The sequence below is a fragment of the Trichoderma atroviride genome, chromosome 3 (genome assembly GCF_020647795.1).
Source record: "Trichoderma atroviride chromosome 3, complete sequence".
NCBI lineage: Eukaryota > Fungi > Ascomycota > Sordariomycetes > Hypocreales > Hypocreaceae > Trichoderma > Trichoderma atroviride.
In genome coordinates this window covers 5232656-5256077 of record NC_089402.1, presented here as the reverse complement: position 1 = coordinate 5256077, position 23422 = coordinate 5232656, and the positions used below count along the sequence as shown (strand labels likewise).

Genomic DNA, 23422 nt, shown 5'->3' with positions numbered 1-23422 from the left:
CCTCAAATCCCAATCGCGCTCCGCGACAAAAACTCCCAAACGCGCATCCCGCGTCCGCGCACCAAATTAGGTCGTCTTACAGCATATGATTGGCTCCCAGCCGCCCGCTACTGCGCCGTGAATCTCATTGCTGCCCAAAGACTCGCTTGATTCACGGCAGCAGTAAATGGCCACCACTCAACTGGGATCTGAGGCATTCGAGTATGCGTCATCTGCGTATAGTTCATGCATGTTTCGTGCCTTCGCGACGCGGCCACGTTGGATGCTGGCCAGTCGATGGCTTCGTTGTCTCTGGAGCGAACGCGTTTGCCTGAACAGTAGAGAGAGGTTGGGCCGAGATGCATCGTAGGTACAAGTATATAATTAGAGAGAATGCAGACTTCATTTGTGTCTCTTTCCTCGTCTACCAATATCATTTCTGTACAACTCTCTCTTTTGACCATTTTTGATCTTGCTCGCAGCTTTTATTCACTTGCTTCTCTCATTTTAATCTGCAATCGTCTATACCCAACTCGCTCTTTCAGCTAATCATTCGCTCCATCATTTTGTAATATCACACAACATTCTTTCATCTCGGCGATACTCAACATCATTATACATACTTAATATCACCCACACCCAACAATTCTCAACCATGACATCTCAATCTAACGACATCATTGCCTGGCTCGTTCCAACGGCCCATCATTCCTTGGCCGACAAATCTATACACATACCCGAAAACGCCTTTCGTATCACCTCCACAACTTCAAACTCATATCTCTCATCTCGCCTCTCCAACCTCACAAACCACAGCTCGGACAGGGCCATCCAACTCACCTTCTCACAGCCGCCTAAACGTCCAGGCAGCTTCATCCTCGGCACAGACCCGAGGACCTGCGACATCATCCTCCCACGAGTGGAGGGAATATCGAAACAGCACTGCGCAATAAGCTTCGATGCGCAATCAAGACTCGTGTTGAGCGACTTCTCGGCACAAGGAACACAAGTATGGTACGACTGGGAAAGCAACGGCGATAGAACGGACTATTCATGGCTTCTGAGCAGCGGGTGCTCTGGAGAGTTCCCTAGCATGGTGCAGCGCACTCTTGTGGATATCCAAGGAATTCGATTCCAAGTCGTCGTAAATGATCGCTCTGAAGACTGGGACAGCTTTCGAGAACAAGTCGACCAGTTCTGCGAGCAGCCTAGCTGGGAAGATGCCACATACTGGGCTGACTCCTCATCGTTACTAGCTTCAGAAATGTCTGCATTCCAGCATATTTTTGTGAAGAACACCACAAATGAACCCGCCGAAGAGCTATATCTTTGGAACTTGGAACGACCATGGGAACCCATGGTTAAGGCATCGGCATAAAGCAAACTTTTAGGAACAGACATGGATTGTTCATCTCTCAAACATGATTAGCATGTTCGACTCTTAATGGAATAATTCTTTCTTCCTATTAATTCTTAAATCATGATCGCTCAATAATATTGTGACAAGCCCCCTCAGAGGAGGGTATCATACAAACTCCAAAAACATGCCCCCGTGACCTAGTTTGCCTCCTCTACAACCAAACAATGTCTCAGTCTGTAAATCTCACAAGTTGCTCGGGAGCCGCCACTGGTTCCTCAGCCGGTTGCTCCGCCTCGTCCATAAACCGTGTCATGGCAAACTCCGGTGCTCTTCTTCGGTGGGCGTTGCGGCCCTTGTTTCCTTTTCTCATGGCAGCCGTGGCTGCTTCCTCTCTAACAAGTGCCTTTTCCGCCTCCTTGTCCAACATGGTACCCTCCAAACTGAGATAGCTCGTCTCGCCGCTAACACCGACATCGAAGTTGCGAATGCGGAAGCGAATCTTGCCCTTAACTTTGTTTCCGCTTCCATCAACCCAGAAACCGGTGCTGTGAATCTGGCGCACTACTCCGTGGTCGTCGGCGGTAATCACTGATGCCGTCTCTTCCATGCCGAAAGCCTCGGGATCCTCGTTTGAGACCCATTTCCAGGCAGATGGCAAACGTCGAGCTTCAATCGATGCGTTGAACTGGCCAAAGCAAACGACACCAATGTGGCCTTCGGTCTGGAGATTGATGCTACCTTCCATCCACGCACCACGGCTAGGAACGAATAACTCGACCTCGGCAGTGATCCAGCCAAAACCGACGGCGAACTCGTTGACAGATTTCAGAATGGCCGAGTCGTCGTCTGAAGTTGCGGCACCTGTGCGCCCTGGGTTCTCGCCAAGTGCGACATTCTTGTAACTAATCAAGACGCCACGCAGAGACGGAACATATTTGTTCTTGAGGTGTTGAAGGTGCTGGTATTCGCTGCTCGTTACTGGCTGTGACCAGCCGGTGGGGTATATGGGTTCGTAGAGGGACACATTCTGGCTGTAGAAGGGGAACTGAGGATTGGCGGGGATGTCGGGAGGTTGGTAGATTTCAGATGTCTGTGGCTCAGAGGCCTGATCGACGTCCATGGTATTAGCATCGATATCGGCATCGGCGTCGGCAGCTGATGGCTTCTCGGTTTCCTCGTCGTCCTCGTCCGTATGCTTCTTGGACTTCTTCTTCTTCTTCTTCTCTCCGCTGGCATCCTCGGCATCATTCTCCTCTTCCTTGTGCTTTTTCTTGTGTTCCTTCTTCTTTTTCTTATGCGCCAACTCGTCATCGTCAATGGCTAACTGTGAGGCCTCGGGCTCGTCATCTCCGCTTTCTTCGACAGATGCGCTCTTCGATTTCTTGTGCTTGCGGGGGGTGCTGTCGGTAGCTGCTTCGTCTCTGTCGCGCTTCTTTTCTGACTTGGATGATTTGTCCTTTTTATGTTTCTTTTCTGATTTTGGAATTGCCGGCTCAGGCGACACAATTGAGGCGGACATTTTGGCGCAAACCAGCCTTCCAACCAGGACTCGCTGTGGATTGAATGAAGCTTCAATTGCTTTGCTAGGGAAATTTTTTTTTTGGCCGCTGTAGCGCTTATCTTATCGATTATCGCACTGATGGGGCGATTGATAGCTCTGGCCTGCATTAGCAGAGAATCCTTGGAACAATCTCGCAGACGCCATCTTCAACGTCTCTCCGTATTTTAGCTACTGGCAAGAATTTCCATCTCTTGGCCTTCTAAGTCTTCCCAGCATTTTTTCGTGTAAGATTTGTAAGAGCATATGCCTCAGAGCGACATGCAAACACGTCTTGTGGAAGCCTACATCCCATTCTGCACTAGTGCTAGCAGAACAGGTGATGCTTAATTTAGGCTTCCTATAACCTATAATTTGCAGCTATAGTTCGTTTTCCGATATAGATGCTTAGCCTTGCAGAGATTCGGCTCTGAGTTGAATTTAGTTGTGAATGGCTTATTTTACTAATAATCGTATATTTAGACTTGTGTGTTTTTAGAAGAATCTTATGAGATTTTCGTATTAGTCTATGTCTTCTATTTTTATTGTCGTAAATTTTCGTTGTTTGGACGGACTTGAGGTACAAGCGTAACAGGTATCTCAGACTCCAGCCGGCGATCACTGAATATCTTTGACATGTTAAAATTGAGCTTCATATAGGAACTGAAACGCATATAGCAGCTCAAATTCCACCTCACTCACAGGCGGGGTCTGTAGTTGCCCGGATCACTGAGTCTATCCGACGGATAGCGAAGCAGAATCTACTTCAAAAAAGCAGCTCGATAATGGGGCGTTTAACCATTAAACGACGAATTGAACCACTATAGCATGTCACTGGATGGAGTAATATTGATTCTTCATGAATTCCCTCGCAGCTTTTTTTCCGAGTCATCTGTTACTAATTAGAGGAGACAGCCCTGGTATCAGTTCCACTAGCATCGTGTTCGTACAATGTGGCCGTCTGCGGTAATAGAGCTATGATGTTGATAATACCTGAACAGATTGATTTGGGAGAGCCTCTACAAGATCAATGAATTGCCTATATAAAGAAAATTCTTATTGCTTCTTCCAGACATATCCATAAGCGCCAGCTCTCACAGCTGAGAACTAGGTATTACATGTACTCAGCTCAGACCGAGTCCTCTCACATATAAAGGCTGCCCAGCATATCAACAGCATCCAGAGGCAGTTTTCCACGGCAATTCAAATTTTCTGTGCCTAGTCAGCGCTTGTCATGCATATTCCTTGTTCACCGATCTTGGCATTTGTCGGCGAAGAACCACCTCTCGGCATTCTTCCACGTTTGGCTCCATCAAGCTTGTCCGCTAACGCCATGGCCATACCGAACGACCGGCGAAGGGCCCGAATGCGCTCTAATGCATGGAGCAAGTGAGCAAAAAACTGGTGGCCATGTGGCACCCGATCCACCGTCGTCGTCAGTGGTGGTTTTTATCAATCTGCACCAAATTTATCAATCAGATAAGATCCCCGCTCGCATGTATTTGCTTAAAGGCGCCGATCATCGCTCGCGATTCTGCTGAGGTGTCTGGTTGCTTTACTGCCTCTAGTTAATATCGCCAATTTCTTCTCTGTGCTGTTGCGATAATACTGCACATCATGGGCGATGAAGAAAAGAATCCCACCGTCGCCGACGTGTCGGTTGGTGACGAATCGGACACCATATCCGAGCGGCAGCGAAGCACCAACATCCCATGGAGCATGAAAATTCTCTCCGTCGTGCTCGTCAGTCTGGTTGGATTTGGCTCTCACTGGAGCAGCGGAGTGACGGGAGCCATGAAAAGCACCTTGAAAAAGGTTGGTTCTCATCAACAATTTTTGCCTGATGGTTCTGTACTAACACGCCCGTAGCAATTACACATCAACAACGCTCAATATGCAACTCTGGATGCAAGCGAAAACTTCATCAAGACAGCCCTGATTCTCGTCAGTGGCGTCGTTACAGATCGAATTGGTGGTGCAAGTAAGCAGCATAATTCTCTTATTTCCGGTTGCTCTGCTTCATCTTCTAACTCTCCAATCTTCAGGAGCAATGCTCTGGGGCAACGCCGTGTACAGCATTGGCGCGATTCTCATCGCAGCAGCCACCCAAGTCCGCAGCTTCAAATTCATGATTGTCGGAAGCGTCATTCAAGCCTTTGGAGATGTCGCTACGCAGTGCGCCCAGTACAAGGTCTTCTCATCCTGGTTCGCCCCCTCCAATGGATTCGCTTCCACGCTTGGCTTCGAGCTGGGCCTCGGCAAGATTGGCAGCTTTGTCGGCCAGGCATCCGCCAATGTCATTGCAAAGAGAACAGGAAACTTCAGCTGGGTGTATTGGTGCGCCGTGTTCATTAACCTCTTCACTAATGCGGTAACTGCTGTATTCTACGTCTTTACAAATTACTGTGAACGACGCTATGCCGGCACGAATGATCCGGCAACCGGTGAAAGGCTGACTGAGAAGAATAAAAAGTTCGAATTCACCAAAATGCTGAGGCTGCCTTGGCCATTTTGGCTTGTGGCGTTGTTTTCCCTCTTCCAAACTTCAGTCGCCAGTGTCTTTTCCTCCAACGCCACCGAACTCGCTCAGAAACGGTTCAATATTTCAGCAGTTACCGCAGGCTGGTATTCAGCCATGTCACAGTATCTCGGATTCTTCTTGGTACCAATCTTGGGCGTCTTCATTGATATACTTGGCCAGCGCAACACCATCATGTTGGTTTGCGGTCTCGGTATGCTCCTTTCCATGTGCCTTGCCGCTTTTGGGCCTTCAGTGGGAGGGACCGCAGCCAGTTTCGGCATCTACGCCTTTGCAGCGTCTCTTGGCCCAACAGTCATCATCGACAGCATCCGAACAAGCATGTGGTACCAGGAAGTGTTTGGATCTGGCTATGCCATCAAGATTGCCATCAACAACAGCATGACAATTATCATCGGCATCGTTGCGGGTGTCATCCAAGACCATGATAATGACAGTTACAACAGGGTCATTATCCTCTATGTCGTGCTTGCGGCAGGCTCTGTTGTAGTGGGCATGATGATGGTCGGAATCAGCTTCGTTAGTCCCACCATGGATCGATTACAATGGACGCGCAAGCAAAGAATCATCAGAGGCGAAAAGATCAACGCTCTCAAAGAAGACTTTGAACAAGGCGAAAACCGAGAGCGACACAGGATTTTTAGCTTGTCTTGCTTCGTTGCTATGATAATCCTATTATTAGGAGCCTGGGCAACATATTTCTGGGGAGTAGCTACAGGGAACAATGATTAATTGACGAATAATGAGTTTTTAACGGATAACGAGAAAGCAACACTATGAGATGGCGAATTAATAGTAATATACTTACAATAAACAATATTTAGACTTCTAAAGACCAACACTTCCCTTCATAACCTTTCAAGGTCCTAAGAATTCCATGTCTATTAATATTACAATCTAGTATGCTTCTATAAATGTTTTTAACAACACATTCAGCACCCGAGTAGCGGGTAACTTTGTCTATTATATCGCAGAACAGTTATCTGTCTCTCAGTAATGGCTATCAGCGACCTAAGACTTTCAATTTTAAAAAGGAAGCATTTTTGATCCAAAGGAGGCAATTGATACGTCTCTTTACTTAGTTCTTTTGCGCTTTGGACTGCTTTCTCCAACCTGCGGCAAATCTCCACTGGATGGCTGGGCCTATTAGAGCAACAAACTGAACAATGACGCAGATTGTGAATGCCAGTCCGACGCCAATGCCATTCACCATTGGCATGACGATACTTGTACCGCCAGCAGCAAAAAGACATCTGGCAAGGTTCAGACTGGCACTAGCAGCGGCACTCCGGTCCGAGAAGATGTCGACAAGATATGTCATGATAATGGATTGAGTAGACACAGCAGTCCAACCCGTGATGAAAGTAGAGACGATTGGGACAGCAATGTGCACGCGATGGGGGTATTGAATCGTCCAGCCGAACAGGAGGATAGATAAACACTGGATGATGGAGAAGACGGGAACCAAACGGAGTCGGGCCTTCTCAATAGGAAAATCATCTTCGTCTTTGGAGATGGAATGCGTTGGTCCACTGCCGTTTTCAAGATCTCCTTGGGCCACTTGGGCCTCGTAGGCAGCTTTGACCTTCTTGTAATCCATGTCGAGGATTTTACCAGTGATGAGTGTTCCAATCATAGAGCCCACTCCGTTTGCAATAAATGTCAATCCAATCTGTGTCTCCTTCAAGCCGTATTTCTCTTCAAAGAGAGTTGACATGGCTGTGATGCTCATTTGCCAGACGGCGTAGTATATCGCAAGGAAAATGATGATAGGAGTCGCATGTTTGCTGATGAGTATGCGAAACGGGCCAATAATGTCGATGCGCTTTTTTGCGTCTGGTGCTGCCGCTGATGATTCGGGATTCCATTCAATCTTCGAAAACTTCTGATACATGTTGAGAGGATATCTTCCTATCAGAGATGAGGGTGTTCGACTGCCATTCGCGACGATGGATCGTAGTGTTTCAGGGAGAAGCAAAATCAGAACAAGAAGAAAGCCACCACCGTAGGCCGTAAGAAACCAGAAGATGGCTCTCCATCCTAGAGATCCAGCAATTGCACCTCCAATCACAGGGCCAATGGCAACAGGAACCAGTAGGCCAGCTTGGAATATACCCATGAGACTTCCACGATTCGCGCGAGTAGTGACATCTCCAATTACACCAGACCCAATAGCAATTGTACTCGCGCTACCAGTGCTCTGGAGGCATCTAAGGACAATCAATATCGCATAGTTTCTTGTGTTTGCAAGGCCAATGCATGCCCCAATGAAGACAAGAAACGTGCAGCAATATGCGACTCGACGTCCTTTCACATCGGATACGGGACCCCACAGACTCGGGGCGATTCCTTGAAATATGAGATAGGAAGTGACAGTGAGATTGACGAGCTCGACGGAAACATTGAGATCATGAGCGATGGTTGGTAGCGCGGGAAAGTAAATGTTGGATGCGAATCCGGAGACTGCAGTGTAGAAGCTATTATTAGCAACAAGAAAGCAACCGCTGCGATAACTAGTAGAGATTGAGATTACTCACAAGTAGCAGCTGTGGAGACAATTACTACAATCAATGCCCTTTGCCGACTATCAAAGATACTGTAAGGCTCAGTTGGTTCTGTAGCTGCTGGTGGTGGTGTTTCTGCCGTGGGCGAGGATCTCTCAGGATCGAGGTTGTCCTTTGATGTTGATGACATTTTTGGCTTTGGCTTGTAATTATTGATGGTATTGGATACTGAAACTAACAACTTCCGATTTAGCTTGGATACTGAAGGATCTAATCATTCTATATATCTTAGACAAGGGGCGAACTGCGAGGCAATCTCGGAGTTGACGACCGATTTGCCGGAGTTGATCGCGGAGTTCACGGAGTTGTTCTTGACTTTACGCAAGTAATTCTTCAGTTAATACCAACTTGATACTACCAATTCCTCCTAGTTTGTACCATGGCATCAAAGCGAGCTGCATTAAATGTCCCTCCCGCTACCCCAGGTATTACTCATAGAAGCAGGAGACTGACTAAAATTGTTGAGGAGAAATAAAATGATCCTGCCTCTGTCTCAAATTCAAGTAATGTTTTATCGAAGAAGCCTATGCAAGAGTACCGCGATTCTACTTAAGAGAACAAAGAATTAAGTGATTTCGTTTCAGATGTTGATGAGGATTTGTATGGCATTGATCTAAATTTACGAAAGAACCCATTCAATTGGCATGAAAATAAGACAACGGGAGAAGATTTGGATGAGAATATGGAGGAAGAGGTCGCTGAGAACGATGATGAAGACTGCTTTATGAATGCAGCTCACATCTCAGATGCCAACGAGAGGGCCAACGAAGATGAGAAAACGATCGAGATTTCCTCAGACATGATTGAAAATAGCCTCAAGAATATGAATTTACCACCCAAGCTTTTCGAATCCAGTAATACCGATTAGCTAGAGACCATGCTAAATTTGCCCAGCGCCCCTAAATCTATTATTCAATAGTATATCTTAGATATAGCGTAGCAGTAGTAGCAGTAGTAGCAGTAGTAGCAGTAGTAGCAGTAGTAGCAGTAGTAGCAGTAGTACTATTTACCACATGGGCGGCTCCAGCCATGATCCACCTCGCATTTCCCCTACAGCAAGCGCCCAGTTATACTTCAAAACTTGAGTTCCGGTATGGTCCGGAGTTCACATGAATTACCCTGAATTGAATCATAGAGCTCTGTTAAAGTGGGAACATAAGGATGGGCCAATATAGAAAAGTACCTGCTCGTTTCGACGAACCTAATATTTCAATCCTTAATATCATTGTGTCCACCAAAATGACTGCCTCTACGGACTCCAACGGCATCGGCAGCCCATTAACATTCGGCAAAAACTACGCCGTCTTGAATCTCGATTTTATGAATATTCTATTCGACATTGCCAAGAGTGCCCCAGAAGGACAACAATTTGTGTCAAACTGTACTCGCTGGGTTGACGCTGTGCATAAGAAAGATGCTCGACCTCTGAACATCTTCACGACTCTATATTTCTCTACTCCTTCTCAGGCCGAACTCCCCGCTGGAGCCCCTTTTACCAAACTGGTAAACAATTTCGCTCAATTCGATGAGCACAGTCCCATCGTAAAGGTCCCATCGTACCTCAATGTTGACGATAAAGATATTGTGCTTCAAAAGATACGGTGGTATGGAGGCGCGGGGAATGATTTAGAGGGCATTCTCAAAAGGAACAACATCGACACAGTTATCATTGTGAGTCAGATCCTCATCTAGCATTGAATACAAAACGTCGATGTAACTGACGACTAACTGCCATCACAGTCCGGGCTTAGTCTTTCCGGTGCTGTCATGAGCACAATCTATCGACTATTTGATTTGGATTACACCGTCTACGTGATTTCCGACAACGTGTTGGAGCTGCCAGTCCCGCATCACAAACAGTATTCTGCTGTACTACTAGGATCTCTCATGAAAAAAATGAATTTGCCAGTCATTACGCTGGAAGAAGCTCTGCAAGCCTTAGAACGTTCATAAAATAGGCTGTAAGCCGACATGTATGTAGCGCAGGGTTGTCTTATGAAGCCCCTTTTATATCTACTATACTTCAATCCACATCACCTAGATTTATCAAGTATACTAAGACAGACGTAGTTGACTACAATTCTTATTAAATACTTTACTTTAAAGCCAAGACCAAAACTTTGGTTGACCGATAATATCATGCCACAAGTCTTCTACAAGCCACCCACGTTGAATATACAGTCTTTTATACAGTACAAATACTGTACGCCTTCAGCTCTTTTCCAGCGGAACCGCCAAAGCTTCTTCAAGCATCGCCATATTACTCCTTCTAAACAACATGAAATCGACAAGATACGCAACATCTCGGCAAAAGGCCTGTCAACAGTGCTCAGCAGCCAAGGCAAAATGCGACCGTCGAGAGAAATGCTGTTCACGATGTGCCCAACGAGGCCTGTCCTGTGTCTATGTCAACACCACAGGCGGGCCGATTCCCTTCTCCAGCAGCTTCGCGCGCAGTTCCGGCGGTCCTCTGCTGAGTCCTGAGCGCGACGATGTGTCGACTCCAACGCAAGGCACTCCTCAAGATCCGCCGACGCCTTCAATCCACCCGGCCTTGGCTGATAACAACTCAATCATTGAGTTCTCACCAACTATCCCTGCTGCTGCCCCTACAAGGCTTCAATTACCAGTTGCGCAGCCTTCAAGTCCTTTTTTCCCAACACCAGCGCTGCAGCCAGACATGCTCGAGTTTTCCAATCTCGGTCTTGTGTGTCCAATTAACGCCGAAGAAATCAGCAACCGCTGGCTCAATGCGTACATTCCCATCCCCGGCCAAAGCGTCAAAAACTACCCGCCTACGGTATCCGCGTTCATCTATCGCATCTTAAAGTCTTACACCGGGATGGCCATACACGGCCGCGGATTCCCGCCATTTGTACACGGCTCTCAGTTGACGGGGCTAAGCCAACCACTCACCACTTGTCTGAGCATCATACGGATATGCGATAGACCATTGCTAGGCAGTGAAAACGTGATGGCAGAGATTCTGCAAAGAGAGATGAATAGTCTATATGAGCAGCGTGAGACTTTCGATGACCTTTCGCTTCTCAGCGCATTTCAGGCTTTTCTCATGTACACAATGGTCTTATTCTTCAAGCTCAGCCAAGGCACCAGTCCATTTCTTCGTCAGGCCATGATGAATCTACAAGAGCTGGCATGCGTGACATCTCGCCGTGGCCTCATGTGCTTATCCGAGCAGCAGCGCACACGCCCCAAATGGGAAAGTTGGATTATAGCCGAGGCTAAACGGCGAACGCTCTATACCATGTATCTCTTTGATAGCGTTCTTTCATCTGAAGACGGGCTGCCGACGTTTCTCGGCACCGAGTTGGAGGGATTACCAGCTGCGGCCAGCAGAGACCTTTGGGTTGCTCCGACAAGGCGGGACTGGGAAGCGGCTTATAATGTGCATTTAGCAGAGTGGGTTGAGGGTAGTCTCTGCATTGATGAGTTGTGGCCTATACCCGAGGGACTGAGTGAGTCTCTCATTGCGAAAAGGCGGCATAGAGTGGACAACTGGTTGGAGAATTTGGATGAGTTTGGGATTATGCTCTACACAGTGACTAGCTGTACGCATGGGGGATAACTGTAGAGTTGTACTACACGTAATTCTAATTCTTAATGGCTAACGCATGAATTGTACATCAATTTTTAAAAAGCGATGGTAGTAATAGGAGCAATAGAGCCAGACAACACGGATAGAACTAGATGACCTTGCTAGAGCTATATGTTAAGATGGTATTAGACCACTCTTGATGTAGCATGTAAGTACCCTAGACTGCTGGGATTATTCCAAACAGATTTAGTTCATTATTGATTTAACTTATTTCCATGATAAACACAAACATGATCTTGCTGTTTATTTCCCTTGACCTAATCTTCTTTTTTAGAACAGTCATTCTACCTGCTCCAATTCTGTAGCGACGGCCCCAGCTGAATAACCTCTGCTTCCTCAAAAGCCGTTTCGAATCGGTGCTCGCCATAAAACACAACCAGAGATGAAGGCCTAGACGCCTTAAACGTTACACCTTCCAGCTTCCCTTTAGACCACGCAAAACTAGCTTCCAATCCTCCTCGAATACGCATCCCGCTCACCGATCCTTCCGACCAAGCTGCAGGCAGGGCTGGAAGCAAATCTATCTCAACCGGTCTTCCCAAGCGAGGAATAATTGACCGTATCAGCATCTCAGCAATGGCTGCAGCACCACCAAAGTTTCCATCAATGACGAATATGTTCTTCTCGGCACCAGCTACACCGGGCTTACTGTAACTAAGTAGGTTGTCGAAACTCAGCTCGCCCACTAGATGGCCAACTTGAGCAACAGCCTTCTCAGCATCTCCCAACCGAGCATAATTGAGAGCGAAAAGAGCGGCCGTAAACTCAATGTCTTCAAGATCGTCGCGGCCTTGCCTTCGCTCAAGTGACACACGCACCGCCTCTGCCAAATCAGGCTGATGCCTAGCTGAGATTAAAGCGGACCGACACAAAGCCATGGTGTGAGAAAGATGTCGGTGGTAGGGCTGTGCCTCCTCATAATCATGCAGCCACTCTTGAAGCTGGCCATTTTTGCCAATTTGGAGCGGTGGCAGCTTGGCCAATACCTTTTGATATTCCTTGATATCTTCATCCCAAGGGAAGCCCGTCATAGTTTTCAACTTGCCAGCAAAGTACTCGCAAAACGCAAAGAGGTCGCGAAGCAAGACAACATCAAGAGTAGGCGACAGGTCAGCCGAGTGCTCTTCCTTTGTACCATCTTCATTGACAACGAAGAAGCTGTTTTCCGGGCTTACAGATGGGCCAGTGAGTAGCCAACCGGTTTTGGGATCTTCAATCATATAGTCAAGCCAGAATTTCGTTGCACCGAACAGTAGCGGCCATAAGTTGGTCATCATGAGCCCATCATCCAGGGTATACTCATACATCTCAATCAGAGGCGCTGCCATCCAAAGGCCGCCCGTGACATTGAGCCCGTATGATATCTCCCAGCCAGGATCCGTAAAGCCCCACGCGTTGCTGAAGACGTGAGCTACCCAGCCTTCACGGGAGCCGTAACACGTGCGAGCAGTCTGTTGGCCCTTGACAGCAAGTTTGAAGATGTATTTGTAGAGAGGTTTCATGAGATCCGCCAGGCCACTGTTCAGAATTGCAAAGTAGTTCATCTGCGTGTTAATGTCGAGATGGTAATCACAGCTCCAGCCCATCTTGCAGGCCTCGCCATCGTTCCATAAGCCCTGTAGATGAAGTGGTAGGGGGGAGTCTTCGCGTGTTCCAGCGATTGTGAGGTACCGCGAATAGTGGAAATAAAGTGCAAACATTCCAGGATCAGCATATCCTGAGGACTCAAAGTTGCCCCGACGCTGGTCTGTGGGGATGTTGGAGTTGGGGTTGGACTTGGGCCCCAGCCTGATGTCCATCCGTCGATAGAGCGGCTGATAATCTCCCAGATGTTCTTTCAAAAGATCATCAATAGGAAGCTGGAGAACGTCTTCTATTTGTAGAAGAGTTCTCTCTCTCCACTCATTGCGCGATTCGTTATAATCGGTATTGAAGGCCACAAATATCGTTATGCTCTTTTGTGCCGAAATGGTAAGCTTGCCGTCCTTCTGCTCAACCTTCCCTTCATTAACCTTTGCGGCAACGATACCGAAGCCTTTGACGCCGCAGGTTCCATCGCTGTGCACAGTCTCGAGAGCTTGCGCATCAAACTCCAGCCTTGACTCGCTGTTTACTTTGGAAGTAAACGCCTCATTTTCGCCTTGCACACTGACGGCAACTTCGAGCCCACTCAGATCATCGCCATCAAATTGTATCACCAGGACTTGGTGTGGATGGCTTAGAAAAGCTCTTCGCTTATACTGGTGGCCGTTGACTTTATATCTCGTTTCAGTTATAGCCTCGTCAAAGCGTAATTCTCTCTCGAAATCTTGAATATCGGCAGGATTTCCATGGCCGGTGACAGCGATATCAAGCTTCCCAACTCCAAGGTTGGTTCCGAAATTATTCTTCTTGCTCTCGAGGTACTTTTCTGCCCTCTTCTTCCCTTGAGCATAGTCCCCATTGAGATAACAGTTTTGCGTTTTCCTCAGTTCGGCCTTGGGATCTTCAGGCCGTTCAGCCAATCCCTCGCCCGCATTTCGAGCTTCTCCGGACCAAAAAGTAACTTCATTCAACAAAAATGTCTCATGCTCTGGAGAGGAAAGCACTGAGGCAGCAAACCGGCCATTGCCAAGGGCCAGAGAGGTAGGGAAGCTCGTTGAAGGCGTAGTGTAATAGAGCCTATGTTCTGAAGACATTTTGCAGATTTGTTGTCAATTCTCTCAAGTCTGAGTTGCAACGTTGGACAAATGGTTCTCTATGACATATGCAGCTGCTGCTTGACCAATGGAGCCTTACTATGCATATGAACCCCGCGAGCATACAGCCCGTGAGTCCAGAGGCCTTGTTAGTTGCGAAATAAACCTTGACACAACTACTAAACAGGTAGCTGAGAGTTCCAAGCTTGCAATTCCCCGGCCACGGTAGCCCGTTAGCCGGAGCAAAAAATAGTCAGCTGCGCGTGGGGTTTTAGGGCGCGGGCGTATTGTTCGGCAGGTTTGTGTGCCTCACATGGCTAGCATGAGAAGAGCACCAACTGATTGGTTGATCTGGTCTTAGCTGGCCCCGGATATTGAGCCGGATATTGACCCGAGAGTTGAGCGGCCTAGATCCAACGCCACCAGATGCTGCATCCCGGGTTTTCGTCCGAATATCAAAGAAGGCTTTCGATAATCCAAAAAACATGGACAAATCTTTGAGAAGAACTGTCTGTAGCTCAGCTGAAGGATTCTAAAGAACCGGTATACTGAGATGAAATTACCCGTAGGCTGCTTTAACCAACAACCCTCCGCGGAAAGGCCTGATACCCTGGACGTAAAGCAGGCATAAGCAGCAAAAGTCATCATGCCATAACCAACAAAGACCTGCCTGAATTGTCCGACGGATCTGATCTTCTCATGCCATGGCCATCTATTCTCTTGCCAATAGCAAGGCTAGTCTCGGCAACATCTCTGCTCACTCCCCATGCGGCTCGTTTCGCTTCCCCGGAACCAAGACGCATCGCTAAGATGATCTTTGCGGAGCCCCGCAACTTGACCTTATTAGTCTGGGGAATTACTAGCCAAAATCTGGCATATACATACATATAAATACGATGCATGCAACTCTCATGTGGTTACAGTGGACAGGGTCTTCTTGATTGTCCTTCAAAGTGCCTTGTTTGCGAGGGCTACTCTTTCATTCTTCATAATTGTGAAAAGAACTCTTCATCCAGCAGATCATCATGGAGAAGGAAAAGGACGTCAACACCACGCTCGAAAATGTCGTCAGCAACATCGACCATGAGCTGACCAACGCCGAGGCCACTGGCAAGCTGGCCAGCATCAGCGAGGCCATGGCCAACAGCGGAACGGCCACGGAGCATCGACTTGGCGCCTGGGAGGCCTTCAAGCTATACCGCAAGGGAGCGTTTTGGTCCATGTTCATCTCGCTCAGCATCATCATGCGTGCCTACGACATCGAGATCAGCGGCAACTTCTTTGCGCTGCCGGCGTTCCAGAAGCACTTTGGCGTTGACTACGGCCCAGATCACGGGGGATTTCAGATTCCGGCGCGGTGGCAAGTTGCCATGAGCATGGGCAGCTTGGTCGGTCAAATCCTCGGAGCATACCTCGTCTCGTACCCCATGGAAATGTTTGGTCGCAAGAAGACATTTGCCGTCTGCCTTGTCCTGACTGCCATCTTGACCTTTATGCAATTCTTCGCAAACACCATTGGCGTCTTGACGGCCAGCCAGTACCTCAGCGGCATCGTGTGGGGAGGCTACTGCGTTATTGCAACGACGTATGCGTCTGAAGTGCTGCCACTCAGTCTGCGTGGCTTCCTCACCGGTTACATCAATCTGTGCTACGTTATGGGCCAATTCATCCAAACAGGTATCACTCGTGGCTTCATCAACCGGCCCGACCAGTGGGCATACCGAATCCCCTTTGCTATCCAGTGGGCATGGCCTGTCGTCTTGCTTGCCGGTCTGCCATTTGCCCCTGAGTCGCCTTGGTGGCTGATCCGACAGAACAAGATGGAAAAGGCCGAGCAATCCCTCAAGAAGCTTGTTCAGCCAGACTCCGGCATCAACACCAAGGATACGCTTGCCATGATGGTCAAGACAGATCTTCTGGAGCGAGAGCTGGAAGTTGGCACCACTTATGCTGATTGCTGGAAGGGGCCCAACCGACGACGCATGGAGATTTGCATCTTGTTGTTTGTCATCCAGAACTTTAGCGGTAACCCAGTCGGCTTTGCAACCTACTTTTTCGAACAAATCGGCCTCAACAATGTGCAAGCATTCGACATGGGAGTTGGCCTCAACGGAGTTGGATTTGTCGGCACTCTTCTGTCCGCAATTCCTCTCATCTATCTTGGTCGCCGTCCCGCCTACATCTTCGGTCTCAGCTTCATGGTCACTATACTCTTCATCGTCGCTCTTTTGAGTTTCGCTCACGATTATACAACCAAGCTCTCCTACCGCTGGGCTCAGGCTACTTTGCTGATTATCCTTCAGTTTGTCTGGCAGGCAACCCTCGGCCCGCTGACATACGTCGTCGTCTGCGAGACGCCATCCACGAAGCTGCGAGCCAAGACAATTGCCATTGCCACGATGATTGATGCTGTTACCGGATTAGTTACCTCTGTTATTGGACCGTATCTGCTCAACCCGGGTGCTGCAGGCGCCGGAGCCAAGATTGAATTCTTGTATGGCGGCATTTCAGTCTTTTCTCTTATCTGGACCATCTTTAGAATGGTGAGTACATCCTTACTGTGGCCTTTCCCGCTTCGGAACCATTAGCTAACAATATGTTTCCTCACAGCCCGAGACCAAAGGCAGAACGTACGAAGAGCTGGACATCATGTTTGAGAGAAACGTACCCGCAAGGAAATTTGCTACATACAAGATTGAAGAAGAGGATATACACGTATAATGTAATGATGGGTTAGGATTAGCTTGGGAAAGCGGTTAATGTTTAACGATCTATGCTATGAAATATGAATATCTTTCCAGCGAAGCGATCAACGCACACATGACATGACAAATCTTTGCAAGCTAAATTCTCGTTCTCTCATTGATACTTTTACCAAAGCTCAGGCCGTATTGAATTTTAGGCACAGGTGTTAGATAGATGCAAACGGGTCCTGTATGTGAAGCGTACATGCGTGTAATCCAGCTTTGAGCATTATCATAGGTCTAACCGCACAATGGCCAATTTTCAGTAAAGTAGGTACAAGTTATCCAATAGACAATACAGAACGATTGAATATATTTCGTGAGATAAAAAAAATATTTGAACGCACATGCACATTATGCGCGCCAGAGTGTTTGGCTGTTTCTAACTTGTCCGACTCATACATGTAATTTTATCGACCAGCCCCAGCGCCATTAGCGCACCGGGTTTGATGCATATCAATCTCGATCTTTGCATCAACAGCTTTCCAACTGCTTTCCATCATCTCTTACTTATTCAGTATGACTCTCAAGATAGCCGTGCCTTATACGCTGAGCAATTCATGTGCAGCTTCAATCATCTTGTTCAAAGTCCAGTCATATGATCAAGCATCGATCGCGCATGACTAATCCACGGCGCCTTTCGGCCGACGAACCGGCGACTATCGCGAGTGGGCAACGACTTTTAGCTGATCGTTTCATCTCATCTCATCTCATCATGAATATCCATCGACATGGACAACGAAGAGCCTCTACGCCGTCTAAACGGCCGTCTCCAAGCATGCGATCAGTGCAGGGCGCGAAAAGTCGCCTGTGATCACGCGCATCCCGTCTGCAACAGATGCATCAAGAGAAACCAAGCCGGCGGCTGCACCTACACGATTGGCTCGGTGCTTCAGCCACGAAGGCGCGCGCAGCAGCAAAAGACTAGGTCTTCCAATAATTCGTTGGTCCAGGAGGCTTCTCCAACATTAAGCCATCGGAGTGGAAGAAGCGGGAGTGGAAGCGAAAGCACAGCCAGAAACGCGACTGCGAATGTCAATGTGAACGGGACGGCCAAGACGAATGGATCGCCCAGCTCCGGATTCTTTGGCTTCACCAGCCATGCCGTCGTCTATGAGGAGACAAAACGAAGCCTGAGTCGCCTCCAGGGCCAAGGATCGGATGCACGCCTTGCACGGCCTGGTGCTCGCGGTCGAACGACCCCGAGGCTCTCTTTCAGCGAGCTCCCTCCTATAGTGCGTCATATGAGCATCTATGCTCTCGAGGCTCTACCAGGCCAATCCAATGAGCAGATTGTCTTTTACGAAAAGGATCCCGAGGAAAGGCGCTGGTCACAGCTCGTGCTGGCCCGCATCACGAATTCAGTCCTGGACTTGCTCAAGAAGAACCCCGATGGGTCTGGGCCTGACTTGGAGAGAGTTGCTGAAATCCTGTGCAACAACTCTGCTCAGCCCTTGCGAGATATGGATGACTCGCAGCAGTGGATGGACCAGTATTGTGGTGACAACCTTAGATGGGAGTCAATCGGCCTGATATGGGGAAATCTGGAGCGCCTAACAGACACTCTCAACTCTCTTCGGCCCTGTCACGTTGCATGGATTCCTGGCAAATGTGATAGGGAGCTATCCAGGACGCATCTCAGTTATTGCATTGATCTTGCGCGACAGTTCACCGATGGCAATGCTATACTACTGGACCTTATTCGACGACAAACGACCTTTGTGTCTCACCTGGATGGCGATGCTGGTAAGGCTCTGTTTCAGACCATTGCGTACTCTCATACTAACGCTGGCTCAATAGCTGCATCGTGCTGGTACTCTCACGGCGCCGCTGTATCTATGCTTACCTTCATGGGCCTGCATGCCCAGGTGGGAGAGATTCCCCATACACCCACGCTCTGCTCTGAGCATAACCGGCGGATCGTTGCCCAAATCTACAACCACGACAAGTTCAGCGTCGCGTTCTCGGGACGGCCCGCGCTGCTTAATCGCAAATACTGCATGACGCCTCTGCCGCTGGATCTGCGGGATGAGGATCTTGCAGACGAGGCAACCTTGCAGAAAGCGGCTCAAGAGCTGGATGAGCGTGGCTGGAACAAAAAAGGTAAAATGTATCCATTTACGCTCATTCGAGCTCGTCGCATGATGGCATCCATTTTGGAAGAAGTGATGGAACTTGCCTTGGGATGTACCGTCTGCACTACGCTTGATGAACTGCGGTGTGTTGCGGAGACTCAGTTCCGGTTGCCTCGGACGAATAGAATGGCTGACAGCATTGCGTAGGAACATACAGGTCCGACAGCTAGAAACACTTGCTGGTTTTCCAGCCTGTCTCATATACGACCCACAAGATCTATCAGATCCAAATCGAGACATTGAAAATGTTTACGCCAAGATATTAATCCGTCTAGGCCATCTACAGGTCATGTTCTTCTTGGAGCGGCTTCTATGCATCAATGGCAGCTTGGAGCAAGGCAACTTGTTGGTCTTGAGCTTCGAAATGCTCACGCTGACACTTACCTTGTGGACACATAAAGACCAATTCGCAGCAATGCGGCGTAACTTTGAATGGCTTGTTAGTACCCTTTGATGCCTCAATTGCCATTGCAGACTCTATAAAGATTTGCTGACTTGTTGGTAAGCTCATGGCCCATGCCGCACCAGCAGGCGGCATCCTCTGCCTGGAACTACTCAACCCAAGTTTTACTGGGAAACACCCCAAGGAAGAACGAATAACTCGCTCGAGCATCATACAGAATCTCAGTCTCTTGGTAGGTTTTCTTGACTGGGTGCGTCCATCGGCGCCAAATGGTGATTTATGCATGGACTGCAAAGTCATTATACAACGAGTGTTGGATCATACCTTGAACGGCAGCCTAAACGGCGACAGCCCGTGGGCAGCCCTAGCGTACGACTTCCCAGAGCCTTTAGATTTCAACTTTGACTTGCTGGATACCTTTGACTGGTTGCACACGGATTTTCAATAGCGGGCTTTACAAGCACATGAAGTATGAGCAAGCCATCTTTATCGTTTCAAACTGCTAGCAGTCTTAATACGCCATTTCGACTTTGTATAAATACCACATTTTGAAGAGATTTAAACCCGGGAAAGCTGTTGGTTTACAATTATACCTCACGCAACCCATCTTATAGAGAGGAGACTAGCTTCAAAGAAACACGCCTCTGCCATTACGTGTAATTGAAACCATTCAGCTCTTGGCGCATATTTTGCCGGTTGCCGAGAATCCACGTTGCAATTCCCAAAAAGTCTCAATTCGTTTATTAAAACGGGGGAGATGGCTGAAATCTGACTCTTCGGTACCTGAATTGGCCGCAGATCCAACGCCACAGCCAATCTCAAGCCTCACTGTGAGCACATGCAATGGCACATCCCTGTCTTCGGTGCCGGAAGAATGCTAGAGGCTGCACTGGATCTTCCCCGCAGGTACGCTATAACGGCCAGCCAATGCAGGCAAAGTAATTGTCAATACGTTGAGGATTTTTCAACATGTATCTCCGGTGCTTTTGTACCGTTGAAGGATTGCAGAAATTGTCTGGGGCGCACATCCTAGCCGCTTCGAAATGCATATATATACCGACCTCGGAGCCTCTGGTACCGCGATGACTTGCCCAACAGGTCCCTGGTATCCGCGCTGTTGACAAGATGAAGAAAAGCACTGTCCTGGCAACTCTGCTGCCTCTGGTGGCGGCAGATAGCGATGCTGCCAACCCCCAGATTCGGGTCGCTTTCCACGGCGACGATGGAATGGTAGTCAGCTGGAATACGTTTGATCGTGTTCCTCGTCCGAGTGTATTCTGGGGCAGGTCAAAGGAGCACCTCACCAACATTGCGTCGTCGGCCGTGTCTGTCACGTATCCCACTTCCACGACTTACAACAACCACGTGTTGATCCAGGGACTGAGGCCAGACACCACCTACTACTACATACCGGCACAGTTGAACGAAGACACGTGTTATGAGCCGTTCAACTTCACCACTAGCCGAAGAGTCGGCGACAAGACGCCATTCTCAGTCGCCGTCGTCGCAGACTTGGGAACCATGGGATCTGAGGGACTATCCACGTCCGCCGGCAAGGGTGTTTCCAGCAACAACATCCTCAAGCCAGGCGAGAAAAACACCATTGACTCGCTCATCAGCAGCATGCCGGGGTACGAGTTCCTGTGGCACGTTGGAGACATTGCCTACGCCGACTACTGGTTGAAGGAGGAGATTCAGGGATTCCTGCCCAACACCACCGTCGAGGAAGGGTACAAGGTGTACGAGTCCATCCTGAACGACTTTTACAACGAAATGATGCCCGTCACCGCATCTCGCGCCTACATGGTCGGGCCCGGAAACCACGAGGCGAACTGCGACAATGGCGGCACCACTGACAAGACGCACAACATCACATACGACCTCAGCATCTGCATGCCCGGACAGACCAACTTCACCGGCTTCAAGAACCATTTCCGCATGCCCAGCGATGTTTCCCGAGGCACTGGCAACTTCTGGTACAGCTGGAACAGCGGCATGGCTCATTTTATCCAGCTCGATACTGAAACCGATCTTGGACATGGCTTCATTGGTCCAGATGAGATTGGAGGCACTGAGGGTGAGGGTGCTAGTCCCGTGAATAGCAAGATGAACGCCCAGGTCAACTGGCTAGAAGCCGACTTGAAAGCCGTCGACCGCAAATTAACTCCGTGGATCATTGTCGGCGGCCATCGCCCTTGGTACCTCAGCTACCAGAACGTCACGGGCACCATCTGCTGGAGCTGCAAGGACGTCTTCGAGCCGCTATTCCTCAAATACGATGTGGATCTCGTTCTTTCTGGTCACGCCCACATTTACGAGCGTCAGGCTCCCATTGCCGAGGGCAAGATTGACCCCAAGGAGTTAAACAACCCAAGCTCACCATGGTACATTACCAATGGCGCAGCTGGTCACTACGATGGATTGGACACGCTGCAGAGTCCTCGACAGCAGTTTAGCCGGTTCTCGCTCGATACGAACAATGCGACTTATGGATGGAGCAAGTTAACGTTTCATAATGCTACGCATCTTACGCACGAGTTTGTTGCGAGTAATAACAATACTGTTCTTGACTCGGCGACTCTGTATAAGGATCACAAGTGTTGAGCTGTTGGAGAGAGGCGCATGTTATAATAACGCGCCAGGGCAGATGTGTTCAAAGTCACGGATGTGATTTATGAGAAGCCGAAAGGTATATACAGGTTACTCTAATGAGAAGACAATGAGAGAAAGATGAATATAATACACGGATCCGATTCGACGAGCCCTCATTGATGTATAAAGCGGTGAAGAAGCGATTTCTATTCCTACAATATGCCCTGCAAAATCGAGCAGCCTGATTTGATGATGGCATCGTCATCAGTATGTTATTCGCATTATAAATATCCTGATGGTGTAGCCATCCTACGCTGATCACATTTACCCAGCCAAATGATTCTAAAATAATTGCCGGTTCATACAAGTGGTGTGATCTTGATGCTCCCGTTTCATTGCATCTTGACATGACACACTTTCGCGTCGAGTCCGTCACATCCTGCAACGTCAGAACTCCACATTCTTTCAGTCCTCCATTGAGATGAAGTCGAATGAGAAGCCGATGCTACGGTCTATGATTGCGGTTGGCCAAGTTCCCCTCCTTACCAAAGTGCAGACAGAAAAACAAGAACCGCAAGACCAATAAGTGCATACAAATCCACAACAACAACCTAAATATACACACCAAACTCCCCGATGTTATACGTGTATAGTTTTAATTTGTGTGTTGAAAACCTCGCATTCCCGGTTTTTCTGTCCCCCGCTGCTTGCGTTGGTTTCGTCATCTGAGACAAAACTCCCAATGCTCCTTTACGCTAATGATGCGTATTCTTGACCTAGCTCAGAGGCTAGGCTTGCGGCAGATACGCCTCCTGACAGCTACCTATTTGCCACTTGCAAGTGCCTACTAAGCTGTCTAAGCTGTAAGACTATGTCTCACGCTCTCATATCAGGACGGTTGTCAATTGGCGATGACTTGAAAAAAGTCACTGCTCAAACTATTCTAAATATAGGATTTTTAACAACTTGTGTTTCTGACTTCTCTTTTGTGCCCCTCCTTTTTTTCCCGCCGTCTCTCTTCTTGTGTCTGTCACACGTGAAGCTCGCATTCGCCTGTTGATCTCCAAATACCTGTCATTTTTCATCGGTTCCCCGCAGTAGTAGCTACTCCAAAGACATGTTGCTACGTATACCATTAGCTTGGGGGGAAATACCGGGCTTTATTCTTGGGTTACTATGCGGTGGAAAGAAAACATCGGTGATCCGATGGTCCGCCGGTATAACGTGTGTCGGTGGTGCCAGGTATTGAGCAACTATTAATGTCCTTGATATCAA

At 48.4% G+C, this 23422-nt stretch overlaps 11 protein-coding genes across 11 annotated transcripts; 8 read left to right on the top strand and 3 right to left on the bottom strand.

The window, feature by feature from the left end:
* Positions 1 to 634: 634 nt before the first annotated feature.
* Positions 635 to 1357, top strand: TrAtP1_007066 (uncharacterized protein; the record flags this gene model as incomplete). The annotated part of the gene is made up of 1 exon (XM_014082149.2): positions 635 to 1357. The coding sequence occupies one exon, from the start codon at positions 635 to 637 to the stop codon at positions 1355 to 1357; it is 723 nt and encodes a 240-aa protein (XP_013937624.1).
* Positions 1358 to 1420: 63 nt separating this feature from the next.
* On the bottom strand, positions 1421 to 2895 carry TrAtP1_007065 (uncharacterized protein). The gene has a single exon (XM_014082150.2). The coding sequence runs from the start codon at positions 2856 to 2858 to the stop codon at positions 1569 to 1571; it is 1290 nt and encodes a 429-aa protein (XP_013937625.2). The 5' UTR covers positions 2859 to 2895; the 3' UTR covers positions 1421 to 1568.
* A 1498-nt stretch (positions 2896 to 4393) lies between these two features.
* TrAtP1_007064 (uncharacterized protein) lies at positions 4394 to 6172 on the top strand. The gene is made up of 3 exons (XM_066113376.1): positions 4394 to 4691; positions 4746 to 4857; positions 4922 to 6172. The coding sequence occupies exons 1-3, from the start codon at positions 4494 to 4496 to the stop codon at positions 6145 to 6147; spliced, it is 1536 nt and encodes a 511-aa protein (XP_065969462.1). The 5' UTR covers positions 4394 to 4493; the 3' UTR covers positions 6148 to 6172.
* A 321-nt stretch (positions 6173 to 6493) lies between these two features.
* Positions 6494 to 8109, bottom strand: TrAtP1_007063 (uncharacterized protein; the record flags this gene model as incomplete). Its single annotated transcript, XM_014082152.1, has 2 exons — positions 6494 to 7878; positions 7953 to 8109. 2 exons carry the CDS (start codon positions 8107 to 8109, stop codon positions 6494 to 6496), a joined length of 1542 nt encoding a protein of 513 aa, XP_013937627.1.
* Positions 8110 to 8661: 552 nt separating this feature from the next.
* Positions 8662 to 8847, top strand: TrAtP1_007062 (uncharacterized protein; the record flags this gene model as incomplete). The annotated part of the gene is made up of 1 exon (XM_066113375.1): positions 8662 to 8847. The coding sequence occupies one exon, from the start codon at positions 8662 to 8664 to the stop codon at positions 8845 to 8847; it is 186 nt and encodes a 61-aa protein (XP_065969461.1).
* Positions 8848 to 9218: 371 nt separating this feature from the next.
* On the top strand, positions 9219 to 9932 carry TrAtP1_007061 (uncharacterized protein; the record flags this gene model as incomplete). Its single annotated transcript, XM_014082153.1, has 2 exons — positions 9219 to 9650; positions 9720 to 9932. The coding sequence occupies 2 exons, from the start codon at positions 9219 to 9221 to the stop codon at positions 9930 to 9932; spliced, it is 645 nt and encodes a 214-aa protein (XP_013937628.1).
* A 325-nt stretch (positions 9933 to 10257) lies between these two features.
* Positions 10258 to 11565, top strand: TrAtP1_007060 (uncharacterized protein; the record flags this gene model as incomplete). The annotated part of the gene is made up of 1 exon (XM_014082154.2): positions 10258 to 11565. The coding sequence occupies one exon, from the start codon at positions 10258 to 10260 to the stop codon at positions 11563 to 11565; it is 1308 nt and encodes a 435-aa protein (XP_013937629.2).
* A 314-nt stretch (positions 11566 to 11879) lies between these two features.
* TrAtP1_007059 (uncharacterized protein) lies at positions 11880 to 14273 on the bottom strand (the record flags this gene model as incomplete). Its single annotated transcript, XM_014082155.2, has 1 exon — positions 11880 to 14273. The coding sequence occupies one exon, from the start codon at positions 14271 to 14273 to the stop codon at positions 11880 to 11882; it is 2394 nt and encodes a 797-aa protein (XP_013937630.1).
* A 1025-nt stretch (positions 14274 to 15298) lies between these two features.
* TrAtP1_007058 (uncharacterized protein) lies at positions 15299 to 17075 on the top strand (the record flags this gene model as incomplete). The annotated part of the gene is made up of 2 exons (XM_014082156.2): positions 15299 to 16816; positions 16884 to 17075. The coding sequence occupies 2 exons, from the start codon at positions 15299 to 15301 to the stop codon at positions 16992 to 16994; spliced, it is 1629 nt and encodes a 542-aa protein (XP_013937631.2). The 3' UTR covers positions 16995 to 17075.
* A 673-nt stretch (positions 17076 to 17748) lies between these two features.
* Positions 17749 to 20003, top strand: TrAtP1_007057 (uncharacterized protein; the record flags this gene model as incomplete). The annotated part of the gene is made up of 4 exons (XM_014082157.2): positions 17749 to 18763; positions 18818 to 19235; positions 19300 to 19591; positions 19659 to 20003. The coding sequence occupies 4 exons, from the start codon at positions 17749 to 17751 to the stop codon at positions 20001 to 20003; spliced, it is 2070 nt and encodes a 689-aa protein (XP_013937632.2).
* A 677-nt stretch (positions 20004 to 20680) lies between these two features.
* Positions 20681 to 22159, top strand: TrAtP1_007056 (uncharacterized protein; the record flags this gene model as incomplete). The annotated part of the gene is made up of 1 exon (XM_014082158.2): positions 20681 to 22159. The coding sequence occupies one exon, from the start codon at positions 20681 to 20683 to the stop codon at positions 22157 to 22159; it is 1479 nt and encodes a 492-aa protein (XP_013937633.1).
* Between the last annotated feature and the right edge of the window lie 1263 nt (positions 22160 to 23422).